Here is a 16348-nt window from a genome sequence, read left to right as displayed (position 1 = left end):
TGCGGGCCCAGGAAACATCAGGCCATACCCTCACTCGCTGACCTTGGGAACAAAAGGCACCTTCCTCCTGGAGCAGGAGCTGGAGGAAGGAAGAGGGGAGAGCCCTCTACAACCCCTGGCTTGTGTGTGATTTCCTCCTGTTACATTGGGGACGCTCTAGGATCTTGATACCTTCAGTGCCTATCGCTCCAACTCTCTGCTCTCCTAGGGTGACCTTGAGCCGCAAAACTGCTGTCCGCGTGGACCGGGGCTGACATTGCACGTCCGTCTGCCAGGACCCCTGCGTCCAAACTCCGAGACATGGCGACCAACGGCAGCAAGCTGGCCGACGGGCAGATCTCCACGGAGGTCAGCGAGGTCCCTGTGGCCAATGACAAGCCCAAAACCCTGGTGGTCAAGGTGCAGAAAAAGGCGGCAGACCTTCCGGACCGGGACACGTGGAAGGGCCGCTTCGACTTCCTCATGTCCTGCGTGGGCTACGCCATCGGCCTGGGCAACGTCTGGAGGTTCCCGTATCTCTGCGGGAAAAATGGTGGTGGTAGGTGCTGGCCTGGCAACCTCCTGGTGGGGGCAAACCCCGAGGAGGCGTTTTAGGGCGTGGCCTGGGGGAAATGGGTCCCCTAAAGACTCCGAGGGCTTCCCAGGTGGCGCTAGTGGTAAAGAATCCACCTGCCGATGCAGCAGACATAGATTCGATCCCGGGGTCGGGAAGATCCCCTGGAGGAGGAAATGGCACCCCACTCCAGCATTCCTGCCTGGAGAATCCCATGGACAGAGGAGCCTGGCAGTGGGGGGGCTACAGTCCATGGGGTCACAAAGAGCTGGACATAACTGAGTGACTAAACAACCAAGACTCCAAAGGAAGTGCCAGGCCCCACTTCCTGTTTCTTATCTTTTCGCTAAGAATTCCAAAGGGCAGTAGTCCTCTGTCAATGATACCAAAGAGTTCACCTGTAGATCACCTGCAAAGTGCAGGGCCTTGGTTTTGAGCACAGGATGTCCTCAGGCCTTACTCTGGCTTTGGGAGCTGCTTTGGTGGCCGAATATAAGGCAATCGTGGCAGGGACCCCAGGACACCAGCACCCCCAACTCCACGATGCTCCCTCTGACCGACCGGGTTTCTTGAAGCTCTGAGGCCATGAGCACCTCTCTTCTCAACCCCGCAGGGGCCTTCCTGATCCCCTATTTCCTGACGCTCATCTTCGCGGGGGTCCCCCTCTTCCTGTTGGAGTGCTCCCTGGGCCAGTACACGTCCATTGGGGGCCTGGGGGTGTGGAAGCTGGCCCCCATGTTCAAGGGTAAGTGTGCACAGTGGGGCTGCAGGGTGTGGTCATGTTCCTGTTCCCCACGTCCGGGCCCCAGACAGAGGGAGCTGTCGGGTCACATCTGGATGAGAGGAGCCTTTGCTGGAGGCAGGTGACCGCCGGCGATGATGGTCAGGGGAAGCCCCAAGCCAGCGGCCCCAGCCCACGTCCGCCCGCCCCGTCCTACGAGCTCGTTGCCCCAGCAGGGGCTGGGTACGACTTCGTTTGCTTCCTCGCTCGGTGCCTGACGGACACTCGGGTGGACGCGTGGAGGGTTGTGCTTGCCTGGCTGACCTCGGCCCCTCTCCCCTCACCTGCCTCCAGCCTGGGCTGGGCCCCAGTGGCAAGTCCCGGCTCCCTCACCCGCCACGTGGGTGTGACCTCAGCCGGGTCCCTGCCTCGCTCCGGGGTCTCGTGAGATTGGAGATGTCGAGGAAGGGACAACAGTGGCAGGAGCCGGGACAGTCCCTGTCCACGCCTCACTGAGTGTCGCGCTGGCGCGTCTGCTCCCAGGTGTGGGCCTGGCCGCGGCGGTGCTGTCCTTCTGGCTGAACGTCTACTACATCGTCATCATCTCCTGGGCCATCTACTACCTGTACAGCTCCTTCACCACGGTCAGTGGCCCCTTGGCCTGCCCCCACCCTGAAGAAACCACACCCAGCCCGGCCCCCCATCCCCTTACCACCATTCTGCCAACAGGGCCATTCCTCTGGGTGCGGGGCATGGTTTGTCTCCAGCTGCCCTTGTCTCTCCAAAAGTCATAGCATCGGTAGCCCATCTTATAGGGGCCCGGACAGCCTGGGTTCAAATCCTGACCCCTAGGGTATACCAGCTGTGCAGCTTCAGGAAAGAGACTGAACCTCTCTGAGCCACAGTGCCCTTGTTTACAAAATGGGCCTTAAAGTGAAACCTACCTCATATGGTTGTACGAGGCTTAAGGAACACATACGTGTAAAGTATTTAGAACTGTACCCAGCAAAGAACAAGCATGGCAGGTGTTTGCTGTTAACTTCCATGTGCAGGCCTCAGATGGGCGAGGTCACTTACCCAGGGTCATGTGTCTGGGAGGTAGCCCCAGGGTGGACATGGAAGACCTCATGGGATAGCTTGGAGAGCTGGTTTTCAAAAGTGTAAAGCTCTGATGCTGAGGAGCCGTGTGATCTTGAGCAGATTGCTGCCCCTCTGATCTCTAAATTGGGGTGCACAGCATGACCAGCGCCCGGCAGCTTCTGGGAAGGGGAGGTGGCGTGCTGGTGTGAGGAGGCTCGGCGACCATGGTGGTGCGCGGGATGTCCTGGGGCCGCTGCTGTCAGCTCCTGGGGCTCATGGGGCTTGCCTGTGCGGCCGTGTCTTTGCAGACGCTGCCGTGGAAGCAGTGTGGCAACTCCTGGAACACAGACCGCTGCTTCTCCAACTACAGCGCCATCAACACCACCAACATGACCAGCGCCGTGGTGGAGTTCTGGGAGTGAGTGCAGGGGCTGTCCACGAGGTTGTGGGGGGTGTCACTCGGGAAAAACAACACTGAGAACAACCGAGCTATTCACTGCAAGCAGGAAGGTGACATGATCAGACATTAGAAGGCTTCCTGGGGCTGGAGTGGGGACAGCAGAAGAGGGGATGGGGTCTTGCTGGAAAGCCACTGCAGACACCCTAGTGGCTGAATGAAGCTGCTGGCAAGACCCTTGAGCACACAGCACTTTGTCCCCATTAGTTTAACTGGCATGCAGTCTCTGCCCAGCTTGTGGAGCCCAGTGATCAGAGTTGTCAGCAGCATCACAGAGAAAGCTATCACCCGTGTCCACGCCCTGGGCACCCCCAGGTCACTCCAGCCCCCGCCAGCCCCACGTGACTTTGTCTTCCCTCCTGTGTTCCACCAGGCGCAACATGCATCAGATGACAGACGGGCTGGATAAGCCAGGTCAGATCCGCTGGCCCCTGGCCATCACCCTGGCCATTGCCTGGATCCTGGTGTATTTCTGCATCTGGAAGGGTGTTGGCTGGACTGGAAAGGTAAGGGGTCTGCACAGTAGGGCCCTGCGGGAGATGGGTTTTCAGAGGGGCTCTCTGCATTGGGTGACGAGTCAGCTCCAGGGAACCTCACCCAGCTCTGAGTTAAGCAGGTCCCTTCGTGGCTCTGTGCTGCCTCGGTTTCCTCTCCTGTAGAAGGGGAGTAACAACATTACCTACCTTCTGGGAAGTTGTCAGGATTCAAGGAGACAGGAGCGTGTCATGGTCTTAGCACAGTGCCAGGGTCTCTCGAGATTCCCCTGGGCTGGGCAGAGCCATCGCAAAACAGAGGGTAGATGTGGCTCCTGGACCGTCGGCTGATGGGACCTCCTGAGGGACTGTTTTGTATAATTAGAAATCACAGTGTTAGGAGACAATCGAAAAGCATTCAGTAAACAGGACAAGAAACAAAGTGGTTTGTACTGTGTGTTTTTAAACTTTAAACATGTTAATTGAAAAGGCAGGCATAGAATTGAGCCTCATTTGTAGGAAAATGGAATCATATATGCGAAGCCTCAAAAGAAGACATTAAAATATTAACATTGATGCACTTATGTATTTGTTGGGCACTTATCGAGTGTCTACTAGACACCATGGACATTCTAGGCAGTGGGAAAGCAGAGATGTGAACACAACAAGTCCTGTCCCTCATGTAACTTGTATTCTATGGACTGTTGAAAGGAACTTTAATTGTGTGTGTGTGTTCATGTGTAATTTTAAAATTTCCTCGTCAAACATGTATTACTTGAATACTTTAAATGAAAATTTAAAAACTGGAGGGGTAGGGAAAGGGAAGACATGGGTGCCGACCTATTTGATTCGGATACCAAGGAGGGGCTTCAGAAAGGTGGCCATTCAGAGCAGGTTAGGAATCCAGGAAGGCTTCCTGGAGGAAGATGAACCGGAACCAAGCCCAGAGCCACAGCAGGTATGGATGTAGGTAAAGTGGGGAGGGGGAGAGTCGGTGTGCTGGAGGGGTGTGACCCTTCACCCCCTTTCCTCCCAGGTGGTCTACTTCTCCGCCACCTATCCCTACATCATGCTGATCATCCTGTTCTTCCGTGGAGTGACGCTGCCCGGAGCCAAGGAGGGCATCCTTTTTTACATCACGCCCAACTTCCGCAAGCTGTCGGACTCCGAGGTGAGCAATTCTCCTGGCCTCACCTCCTGGCCTTCCTGGAGGGCCTGCTCTGAGTTAAGAGCACACACCTGAGTCCCAAGTCCCCATACCAGCTTTAGGGTAAGTTATCGCACGTCTCCAGGAAAAGACCCTGATGCTGGGAAAGACTGAAGGCAACAGGAGAAGGGGGCGGCAGCGGCTGAGATGGTTAGATAGCATCACCGACTCAATGGACGTGAATTTGAGCCAACTCTGGGGGATAGTGGAGGACAGAGGAGCCTGGCGTGCTGTAGTCCACGGGGTCGCAAAGAGTCGGACGTGACTTAGCGGCTGAACAGCAACATCGCATGTCTCCGACTGTCTTTTGTAAACTCGGGTGCTACCGGGTAGAGGCGATTAGTGTAAAAGGTCTTGGGGTGCTCTGGCTGTGATTCTAATTTTGACTATTTTTTAAATCATTCTGCCTGCAGGTGTGGCTGGATGCAGCCACCCAGATCTTCTTCTCCTACGGACTGGGCCTGGGATCCCTGATAGCTCTCGGGAGCTACAACTCTTTCCACAACAACGTCTACAGGTGAATCCCATGGCCACGCCCTCCACGCCACGCCCACCCGTGGCCACACCCTCTGCTCCCCGGCCACGCCCCCATCCACAGCCGCGCCCCCATCCACAGCTGCACCCCCTCCATGGCCACGCCCCTCCCCTGGCCCTCCACCCATCTCTGAGCTAGCACCTTCTGGCCCCTCCTCCTAGTTCTGCCCCTGCCCTGGTGGTTGGGGGCGGGCACACCAGTAGCTCTGTTCCCAGCTACCCTCGTCCCCCTGGTCACTCCACAACCACTGCCCACTGGGTCCCCCTCCACCAGCCCCACCCTTCCTGACCCCGCCCCTCCCTCTCTGCAGGGACTCCATCATCGTTTGCTGCATCAACTCCTGTACCAGCATGTTCGCGGGATTCGTGATCTTCTCCATCGTGGGCTTCATGGCCCACGTCACCAAGAGGTCCATTGCTGACGTGGCAGCCTCAGGTCAGCACCTGCACCGGCGAGGGTTGCAGGGAGGGAATAACTGCACAGGCTTTGCCGTCTTCCTCGCCGTCACCACCACGGCCGCCCCCCGGGCTCACTGGCATCGAGTGTCCCTACCCCGCCGCCCTCCATGCTGCAGGGCAAGGACAGGAACCCCCTGGGTACACAGCAGAGGCTCAGAGAGGCACTGTGACTTGTCCATTCCCTTTGTGGAGCGCTGGGCAGGTCGTGTGGAAAGAGCAGTATTCACTGAGGTCCTCATCTCCCCTGCCCATGGAGGGAGCTTCCTAACTGCCCCCTTTCCAGACCCAGACCCAGGGAGGTTACAATCTCCTTGTTCCAAGGTTCTCCCTGATCTCCTGAATAGTTGCCCCACCCTGTCCCACCGCCACACACTCAGACACAAGTTCCTCTAAACTCCTTGAGCCTTATACCCTGTCTTCCCATCACAGCAAAGGGTTCTAGTGTCCAGTGCTCAGGCCAGACCCCAGCAGCATCCTGGTGCTTCCCTCATCTTCCCTCACAAACCAGCCAAAACCAGGAGCTGCCCACTCTGCCTCCTGAGTGTCTCCGCAGCTGACCCCCTCTCTGCACCTGGAACTCCCCACACCACTGGCCAGGCCCCTGCCGTCGCTCATCTCATCTCACCGGTCCCCCTGCCTCCGAACCCAACCCGGTAACCCCCTGCCTCCCTCCCAGCCCCTTCCCACACTGTTTCTTTGTCTGGAAAGGGAGGCTGACAACACTCTCTGAAAAGATGACTCTGAACGTGAGGTGAGCTGGAGCTTAGGCGGCAAGTGTGCTGGGGTGGCCGCGGGTGCTCAGGGCCTCGTGTTTTCTCCCCCTCTGCCTCTCCCTGCATAGGCCCCGGCCTGGCATTCCTGGCGTACCCGGAGGCCGTCACCCAGTTGCCCATCTCCCCCCTCTGGGCCATCCTCTTCTTCTCCATGCTGCTGATGCTGGGCATTGACAGCCAGGTGAGGATGCCACCCCTGGCACCTCGAGGAGCCCCTCCCAGCCTCCCGGGTCCAGGAACAAGCCAGAAGAGCAGCCCACTGTCTTAGGTCCCTGGGAACATGGCCACAAGTTTCAGACCCCCTAGAATATTCCGGCATGTGAGATGTTAGGGACAGGTCAGCCACCTTGCCCAGTTTCCAGATGGGGAAACTGATGCCCAGAGGGAAGGCCCTCTTCTGAGGTCACGGAGGGAGGTGGCGGGAGAGTCAGGCCTGGATCCCAGGCTCTCCTGGCCCTGCCGGGCCCAAGGGTCAGGCTTCGGTTGGGGTTGGGGTTGGGGGGTGGGGGCTGGAGCTGCCCGGGTGGCTGACCTCCACCCCCCCGCAGTTCTGCACAGTGGAGGGCTTCATCACCGCACTGGTGGACGAGTACCCCAGGCTGCTCCGCAACCGCCGGGAGCTGTTCATCGCCGCCGTCTGCCTCGTCTCCTACCTGATCGGCCTGTCCAACATCACCCAGGTGGGCGCGTGGCACGTCTCTGCCGCTGCTGCTACCTGGAGCCCCCGGCAGGCCTGCTGTGCCCCCCTCTCGTGTGTCTGCTGAGCACCGTCTCTGTGCCAGGCCCCAAGCCATGACTCAGACAGGGTTCCTGCCTTCAAGGGGCTCCCAGGCTGGTGGGAGATGCAGACGCTGAGGGGGAAATGAGAACACAGCCTCCCCAACCTGACGTGGGGCCCCAGCGACTGCTTCCTGGAGGAGGAAATGCGGGGCTGAGCCTGAAAGACTCACAGAGGTAACCCGAGGAGTCAGGTTGGAGCTGGGCCTTGGAGGCTGATGCTCTCCCTTCCTTTCATTTCCACCTTTGAGAGAGTGAGCAGGCCTCTCTGCGTCACAGGCTTCCAAGGCACTTCCCTGGTGGGCCGCTGGCTAGGACTCTGGGCTCCCAGTGCAGGGGCCCAGGGTTCCATCCCTGGTCAGGGAACTAGACCCTGAGTGTGACAACTGAGGGCCCCACGTGCCTCAGTTAAACTAAGACCTAGCACAGCCAAACACATAAATAAAACTGCTTTTTTAAAGAAAGAGCTTCCCAGTCTAGTTGGAAGAGAGACACACAACTGAGGAACTACATGATAAATACAAATGAGCCTGAAGCTGTGAGCCCAGCCCTGTGGGTCTGATTTATGGGCCGCAAAAGCCATCCCTGGATCCAGATGCCATTCGGCCCCAGGTTGCTCACCAGCTGCTGTGGGTCTGGCGTGACCCTGCAGATTCTGCAGTTAACGTGGCCGAACGAGACGCGAGAGTGGACGGAGAATGAGCAGTGGGGCGGGAGGGCCGCCGCCCGGGACGGAGTCGTCAGGGGGAGAGGGCGGAGCGGAAACTCACTGGTGCGGGAGAGCCAGCCAGGGGAGAGGCCTCGCCAGGGGAGAGACCTCCACAGCAGGTGCAGAGGTCCCAGGCTGGGAATGGACTCGGCGAGTGTGGGGGACAGGAGGAAGGCCAGTGTGGAGGTGACGGAGTCGGGGGGTAGGTCGTGCGTGCAGAGCCGGATTGGGCAGGACGTTCCAAATACGTTTTGGATTTTATTTTATCTATCTTTTTATGTGTTACATTACGGTCTTATTTAAGTTAGGGAAGAGCTTATGGAGGGAGACATGACTTGTTTGACACTGTGAACATGCAGCTCGGGTGACCAGCTCCTCTTTCTGCCCTCCAGCCTTCCCAGAAATGGGGTGTTTGCATCCGCCACTCAGACATTTTATTCCTGGTCCCCAGAGTCCACGCCCACATCCTTGCAGGGCCGCAAGGCCCCCTGGCCTTCCTCTAATCTACTGTCAGGCCTTCTTGCTGCAGGGCAGCCCAACCCCAACCTGCACAGCCTGTGTTGACGCTGAATTGGGTGCACTGGACCCCAGGGTAAGTGGACCATTCTGCACTCTTCTCCTCTTGCAGGGGGGCATTTATGTCTTCAAACTCTTCGATTACTACTCTGCCAGCGGCATGAGCCTGCTGTTCCTCGTGTTCTTTGAATGTGTCTCCATTTCCTGGTTTTACGGTAAGCACCAGCCCCTCCTCCGCCATTCATTCCTTCATCCATCCAGTCATCCTTCCTCCACTCCTCATTCTGCAAATACAGTTTCAACACCAGGCCTTTTCCATGCATTAATTTATTTGGTCCTCACAGCAATTCAATGAAGTTAGCATAGGACGTCCCATGTTTAGAAGATACCCTAGCTGAAACTCCAATAGTTTGGCAACCTGATGCGAAGAGCTGACTCATTGGAAAAGACCCTGATGCTGGGAAAGATTGAAGGCAGAAGGAGAAGGGGACAACAGAGGATGAGATGGTTGGATGGCATCACCGACTCGATGGACATGAGTTTGGGTAAACTCCGGGAGAGTTGGACTTGACTGAGCGACTGAACTGAACTGAACTGAACTCTTGAGTTAAACTCCTTTAAAGTGGGAGCCAACATTTCCTCATAAATTTGGGGATCAAAGATTATTTGAAATTGTATCTAGAAAAAGAAAAGCAAAACTAGAAAAAAAGTTCTAAAGTTAAATTATTTTTTAAAAGCTAAACTATAATTAAAAGCATGCAGTGTTTTAGAACAGTAGTCATGTACAGTTAAGACAGCTAGACCATAAAGAAGGGTGAGCACCTTTCAAGTTGCTTTTCAACCTGCAGTACCAGAGAAGACTCTTGAGAGTCCCTTGGACTGCAAAGAGATCAAACCAGTCAGTCCTAAAGGAAATCAACCCTGAGTATTCATTGAAAGGACTGACACTGAAGTTGAAGCTCCAATACCTTGGCCACCTGATACGAAGAGCCAACTACTCATTGGAAAAGACCTTGATGTTGGGAAAGATCGAGGGCAGGAGGAGAAGAGGGTATTAGAAGAGTATTAGATGGTTAGCATCACCGACTCAATGGATGTCAATTTGAGCAAACTCCGGGAGATAGTGAAGGACAGAGGAGCCTGGCGTGGTACAATCTATGGGGATGCAAAGAGTCAGACGTGACTTAACGACTGAACAACGGCAATAATCATAGAACAAAGAATGAAGGACATGGTGATTTGTGTTTGTCGATTCTGTGGCCTGAGTTTCTGGACTCAACTGCCTGATAGTGAAAAAGCTGTCCTCTTGGGCACTTTGGTTTTCACAGCAAGCTGGTGGTTTTGGAAGAAGTGTTCTCCAGGGTCCCTTGGGGTCCCTGTAGCCCTGCCCCCTCACCCTCCTCATCATTCTCCCTTCTTGCTCTCCACCTGGTCTGACCCTCCCAGGTCCTCATTCTCAATGACCTTGCTTTTAGTCTGAGCAGCGCCCAGTGTGAACTCTCGTGAACTTCAGGACCTCTGCGGGTTCTTTCTGCACGACTGGCAGTTCTTCCATGCAGTCTTATCCGCAGCCGCTCATGCAATAGATCAGCAGGGAAAACCTCCTTTGCCCAGCAAAACTTCTGAGGCCTTGCTGGGAGAGATGTTGAGTGGGAGGGACCTGAGGCTGGTGGGGCTGCTTCCTGTAGGTACATCCTCTTGGTGGTAGATGGTCTCACCTTCAGGTGACTGCCCCACTTGCTGGGGGTGGTGGGGGTGGGGGTGGGGGGGCTTTGGTTATTGAGCACTTAGCTAACAAGGACTCCCTACCCTGGAGCATTCGCCCTGTGTTACCGACGAGGAAACTGAGGCTCAGAGAGGTTAGGTGACTTGGCCGTGGCTGCGGTGTGAGGAAGCAGCAGGTCAGGGCCTCGAGCCCACTGCTCTCTCATCCCTCCTGCTCTCATCCCAACCGTCACAGGCGTCAACCGGTTCTATGACAACATCCAAGAGATGGTCGGCTCCAGGCCCTGCATCTGGTGGAAGCTCTGTTGGTCCTTCTTCACCCCCATCATTGTGGCGGTAAGGGCAGGGCCAGACCGGACCCTGGGGTGACTCGGGGCCAGAGAGAAACTTCCGGAGCCAAAGGCAGGTGGAAGACCCCCAGACCTCTATTCCCTAGGAATACTGCTCTCTCCCATCTGTGCTGAGCATTTCCTCTGTTCCCTGGAGTCTTCACAAACCTCAGCACAGTAGCTGTCTTTGCCTCACTTCACTGCTGTGGGGGGCCGGGGCTCACCAGCCAGCCTCACCCAGTGGGCAGGTGCTGACCTCAAACCGTGTTGGCCTGATTCTGAAGCCAAACCATCCACGTGGGGAGGCCCCGCATTCTCAGCGTCCCTCATTCCCTCCTGCAAGGGGGAACTAAGGCAGGAACCGGCCTGGGAGGGACCACCCAGGTCTTTGCAGTGGGCTTGGGCCGCTGTATATATTGTGTCCGGCACAAGGGCAGGCAGCCAATGGCAGGCTGTGGGCGACCTCCCACCCCTGTTCTAGTTACCTGGACGAAGGGATGCTTTTTGCAATTGGTCCTCCCGGAGGAACCGCCTTTTTCTATTGGTTCTTCCAGAGAGGGCACGTTTTTCTTATTGGCTCTCCCAGAAGGGAGGCCCTTTTCTATTGGCTGTCACAGAGAAGGCACCTTTTATTATTGGTCCTCTCAGAGATGGTGGCTTCTTCTGTTCTACACAAAGTTACCTTATATCCTAGCAGTGGCCCTGGATGCGGGATTCCCAAGATGCTGGGCCCTTGTCAGCTCCAGGGCAGGGTGGAGCGCAGTGGCCCTGCCATCTACAGGGCCTGAGGAAGGGCCTTGGCAGTCCAGTCTGGGTGACCGCCGGCCCCTCCCTCTCGCCCCCGCCCCAGGGCGTGTTCATTTTCAGCGCCGTGCAGATGACCCCTCTCACCATGGGGAGCTACGTCTTCCCCAAGTGGGGCCAGGGCGTGGGCTGGCTCATGGCTCTATCTTCCATGGTTCTCATCCCCGGATACATGGCCTACATGTTCCTCACCTTAAAGGGCTCCCTGAAGCAGGTAAGCCCGTTCCTTGCCCTTCCTGTCGCTGGGCCCCTTCTCTTCTGTGCTGAGCACCACCCCTGCCCTTGTGAGCGCAGTCTAGCTGGGGAGAGGACAGGTCGATAGCCAATGACAGTAGAGTGTCAGAGGTCACGACTGGGGTGAACCAGGGAGGCGGGTTAGCCCTGCCCGCATTGAGGAGGATTGGAGAGGCTTTCTGAAAGAGGGGACAACAAAGAGAAGACCTAAGGACAAACCACACTTAAAAGTAGAAGCAGGAAGGAAAGATACAAACGAGCTTCTTTACAAAACAGAAACGGATCTACAGAGAAAACAAACTTACAGTTACCAAAGGGAAAGGAGATAAGGGAGGAATACATTAGGAAGCTGGGGTTAGCATACATACAGTGATATACATAAAGCAGGCAAGAAGGACCTGCTGGAGAGCACAGGGCACACTGCTCAATAGTTTGTAATAACCTATAAGAACAAATCTGAAAAGAATAGATAGATAAACACTAGGAGCAGAGAGAATGTCCCTGGAAGAGGGTAGGAAGCATGTGCAAAGGCCCAGGGGTATAAACTGATCAGTGAGGCTGGCAGGCAGAGTGGGGAGGCAGCATGCAGGGAGGAGGTGAGAGATGAGGCTGGGAATGTAACAAGGTTGGCCCAGATCATGAAGGGCTTGGAAAACCAGGACAAGAACTTTGGACTTTATCCTGAGGGTTGTGCGGAGCCGTTGAGGAGCAGGTGAAGGGTGGAATCAGATGTGCTAAGAGCTTAACTCTAGACCTCATGAAAGGCATGCTATCCCCAGCAGGGGCCCCCTAGCACATGCTGGGTCCATAGCAGCTCTTTGTTAAATTATATTGAATCCTTGAGTGAACAAGGCTATGCTGGAGGTCCAGGGGCTGAGACATTGATGGAGTAAGTGTGGGCTGGGGGATTCACTGAAGACGGATGCAGGGCCACAGCTGGGGAGGACCTGGATCCGCACTTCTTAGCCTGACTTCCCACCAAGAAGTACCTGCCAGACCCACTCAGAGCCAGCAAGAGACGCTGCAGTTCTGCAGCACAGGGAAGACGTGGCAGGAAGCCTCTTCTCCACCCCTTGCAGTCAGGTATTAGCAGATTAGGGCCCTTGTGGCCTTTTCTTCCAAGTCCACGTCCAAGGCTTTTTTTCCCCACGATTCTCTACTAAGTCTCAAAAGGTAGTCAGGTCTCAGAGTGGCAGAGATCACAGCCTGTACAAAGGCCCCGTGGTGGGAAACAGGAAGGCTCGTCTGAGGACAGATGCTGATGGGGTCGGATGGGGGCAGGGCGTGCAGAGAAGGTGGAAGCGGGTCACCCCATCAGCAGACACACACTGAACAGTTGCTATGTGCCAGACACCACTGTCAGTGCCGGGGACTCAGCCCTGAGCCCAAGTCCCATCTTCACTGGCGTCCCTGGTGGCTCAGCAGGAGACATGGTCCAATCCCTGGGTCAGGAAGATCCCCTGGAGGAGGACATGGCTACCCACTCCAGTATTCTTGCCTGGAGAATCCCCCTGGACGGAGGAGCCTGGCTTTGCAAGTCCATGCCGTTTCAAAGAGTCAGACACAACTTAGGAACTAAACCACCACCACCATGGGCGATACTTTCTCAGCGAGAAAGATCCACAATTAAATAAAGTCATGCTTGATTGGGCTAAGCAGTATGGAGAAAGGGGGTTTAGGGGGTGCTGGGCAAGGGCTCGCTGGGGAGATAACAGTGAGCTGAGACCTCAGGAGACAGAGGTCGAGCTGTGTCACTGAAAGGAAGGATGTACCAGTCAGCGGGGACAGCAGGGGCCCTTGCTCCGTGCGTGTGAGGAGGCTTGCCTGGCTAGAGTGGAGGAAGCGAGGGGGTGAAGGAGAACAGTGAGGTCTGCAGTGAAGGGATGGGTAGGACTTTGGTGAAATGGGGGCCACTGTTGGGTCCCGAGGGACCTGATCTGACTTCTCTTTTCACTAATCCATCCGGCTGCGGTGTCAAGAATAGAATGAAAAGGGTGAGGGGTAAGAACGGAAGTAGAGGGGGTCGGCGGTGGGGGAGTTGCTACAATGGCCCACGTGAAAAGAGGTGGGCGTGGCCCCAAGAGCCTCAGCAGAGGAGCAGGAGGGGCTGGGAGCCCCGGCTTTGCAGGCCAGCAGGCGGGGGGAGGGGGGGGGGGACCTGGAAAGTGGGTGGGCCAATGAGAAGCCAGCCTCCCGCCATCCTAGCGAATCCCTCTGCCGCCCACAGCGGATCCAGGTTATGATCCAGCCAAGTGAAGACATTGTGCGCCCGGAGAACGGTCCGGAGCAGTCCCAGGCCAGCGGCTCAGCCAGCAAGGAGGCCTACATCTAGGGGTGCGGGGCGGCTCGCCCACCCACGCTCTCACTCCCCACCCCGGCTGCACGTGACCACCACTTGAAGTCTGAAGATACCGTCTATCTCAACCTACCTCGAGTGGAGAGTCCAGACACCATCGCCAGGCAAAGAGAGGGAGGTGGGGACAGTCACACCCCCGGGAGTGGGGGGCTCCCGCCGTGGGAGGAGTAGATGCTCGCGGGCTGGTGACCTTTATAACCCAGCCTCCCCCCTCCCCCGTCAGCATCGGCTACACGGGCCGCTGTAATAGATCTTTTTTACTACCCCGCCGGCCAGGGAGAGGCGGCGAGACCGTGCGCTCCTGGCTTTTAGTTTTAATTTCCGACTGTTCTCTTACTGCCGAAACCCATGACTGTTATCTCCGGCTTGGCAGGAGTTGGGTTCTGCCGGGAATGCTGCTCTGCGCGCGTGAAAAGGGTATTTTCTGTATAATGGGCATTTCCAGGGAGAGCTCACCTTTACTAAGAGCAGGGAGCCAGCGCTTTCGTGTTGTTTTTCTCCTTCCCGAGGCAGCTTGACACCCCCGCCCACCCCCGCAGGTCCGTCAGCATTCCCAGAGCTGCTTTCTCAAGCAGTCGATCCGGTAACCTGTTTCCCTTCCACCCAACTGAACGGGCATCTCTGCACTGTTTCCCTACTTCCCCGCTCACCCCACCTCCCAACCCACCCCACTCCACACTCCTCGCCAGGCCATTCTGAGGGCGCCTGGTCCAGCCGCAGTCCTTCCAGACAAAGCCCCTGCTCCTCGGAAAACTGCTGCAAAGCACAATTGATTTTTTAACCACCATTGGCGGTGGAGGGGCTCTGATCCCGCCGGGGCAGTTCCCTAACCAGGAGCCCTTTTCTTAGGCCAGCCTGCTTTGCAGGGCACAGAACCGTCCATGGGAAGTGAAGTTGAGGCCCTGTGCTTGACTGCAAAGTGGATCGAGTGGTTTGAACTGTCTCCTTCTTGAACCGTCTCACCCCTTACAGCCACCCCAGTCACGCCTGCTGCCCTCTCCCCTCCTCTGAAATTCCCCAGTGGGCATCTCCTCGCTGCCACTAAAACCCACCAGCCCATGGGCTGGTGTTAATCCAGACCCCCTCCCCAAGTGCTTCCGAGATTAAAACTGCTTCATCGGGAGGTGGTGTGTGTGCATTTCCAGAACTGGGCTCCACGGTGGTGATGGTGGTGGCGATGGTGGCAGATCCAGTGAAGAGTTTCTTGCAAGCTCCAGCAACTCAGCAGTTTCTCCTTTGCGGGGAACATGGGTCCCCATGTAGCAAGTCGTACGTTGTGCCCTGTACTCCTTAGCTAGTTAAACTCACGAGCTGTGTTTTACAACTAATCCTTAATAACTATGGTAAATAACTGTGACTGTGGGTTTTTTTAAATCTGTCATCCTCATCCAGAAGTGACCAGCATACCAGTTCTTGCAATAAGGTATTACCCTCAGAATATTAAGCACATTCTTGTAGAAAAAATGTTTGTGTATGCATAGAAACGCACACATACGTACATTCATCCTCGCGTGTGGTACCTAGGGTCTCATCTGATGTTGTGTAGGAAATCCACAAGCTTTTCCTGAAGTCATCTGTAAAATAGTCTCATCACTAAGGCATCCCAAATGCCAACTGGTGACTCCAGGATCCACATGCATATGTGTCGTTAAATTATAGGGTTTAGAACAAAAGGAACCCTTCTCTGTGTCTCATGGTCCCGCCCCCTCAGCCTTGGCGTGAATTCCTTTAAAATAAGGGCAGGAAGACTTCTAACTTTCTCTTTGCTCTTCATTCTGAAACTAAGAACAAGTCTTTCAAAGACAAATGCAGCGTATTTAATAATGTTTGTAAGCAAATCTAAGTGAGATGTTTGGCAAGAAATCCCTTAACTGATTTCCATCCAAACCTACATATATAGCACAATATTACGTGTCGTACAATTACTGTGAGAACTGTGAATATGTGTAACTTTTTTTAGTATTTGCCCTGGGGAGGGAAAGATATTGTATTATCATATATGCTTTTTTTTTTTTTGCAATAAGGGTTTATTCTCAGAACACCAAGTAAATCTATCTCTATATTAAAAAAATATATGTAATATATACATATTCAAACTATATACAGAGCCTGTTTTAAAAAAAAATTACAGTATTTAGTAAAATGATCTGTTCTATGGACCAAATGTAAAATATTTATAAATGAAGATGCATTTTAAATGTCTATAAATGGTGTTATAACTAGAGCACGGGCGTTATGTACGTTTCTAAGAATATAGAGGAAAAATAATAAAGGTTCTATGATATACAATGTTAGACCTTCAATTCTTGGGGGTGGGGGCACAATAACCTCTTTCATCAGGGCAAAGATAGACACACACACAAAACATTAAAATGTTTTTCCCCAACAGAGAGAGATTTGGGCTCAAAATCGAGGGACATGGAGCTGGACTGCCCCCAGAGTCTTGGAATGCTTCTGAGCCACATAAGGGAGGTGGTTTCACTGTTGTAAAACTATTAGGCAGTCAACTAAATCAAGGTCTAAAGCTAGCATAAAAGGGGCACACTTAGCAGCACTCATTCTCTTGTGACTCATTCCTCAAAATATTTAATTTTAACATCGTATTGAAAATTTGAATTCTACAGAGAAGTTTTCAGATGAC

At 54.8% G+C, this 16348-nt stretch overlaps 1 protein-coding gene across 1 annotated transcript; it reads left to right on the top strand.

The window, feature by feature from the left end:
• The first annotated feature begins 232 nt into the window (after positions 1–232).
• SLC6A1 (solute carrier family 6 member 1) lies at positions 233–15747 on the top strand. Its single transcript, XM_052664339.1, has 15 exons — positions 233–538; positions 1167–1298; positions 1818–1918; positions 2663–2772; positions 3185–3317; positions 4321–4455; positions 4905–5008; positions 5337–5461; positions 6326–6438; positions 6806–6937; positions 8372–8474; positions 10220–10320; positions 11164–11331; positions 13579–13825; positions 14853–15747. Exons 1-14 carry the CDS (start codon positions 301–303, stop codon positions 13681–13683), a joined length of 1800 nt encoding a protein of 599 aa, XP_052520299.1. The 5' UTR covers positions 233–300; the 3' UTR covers positions 13684–13825; positions 14853–15747.
• The last annotated feature ends 601 nt before the right edge of the window (positions 15748–16348 follow it).

Source organism: Budorcas taxicolor, chromosome 1, assembly GCF_023091745.1.
Source record: "Budorcas taxicolor isolate Tak-1 chromosome 1, Takin1.1, whole genome shotgun sequence".
Lineage (NCBI taxonomy): Eukaryota > Metazoa > Chordata > Mammalia > Artiodactyla > Bovidae > Budorcas > Budorcas taxicolor.
This window is presented reverse-complemented; position numbering and strand designations above follow the sequence as displayed.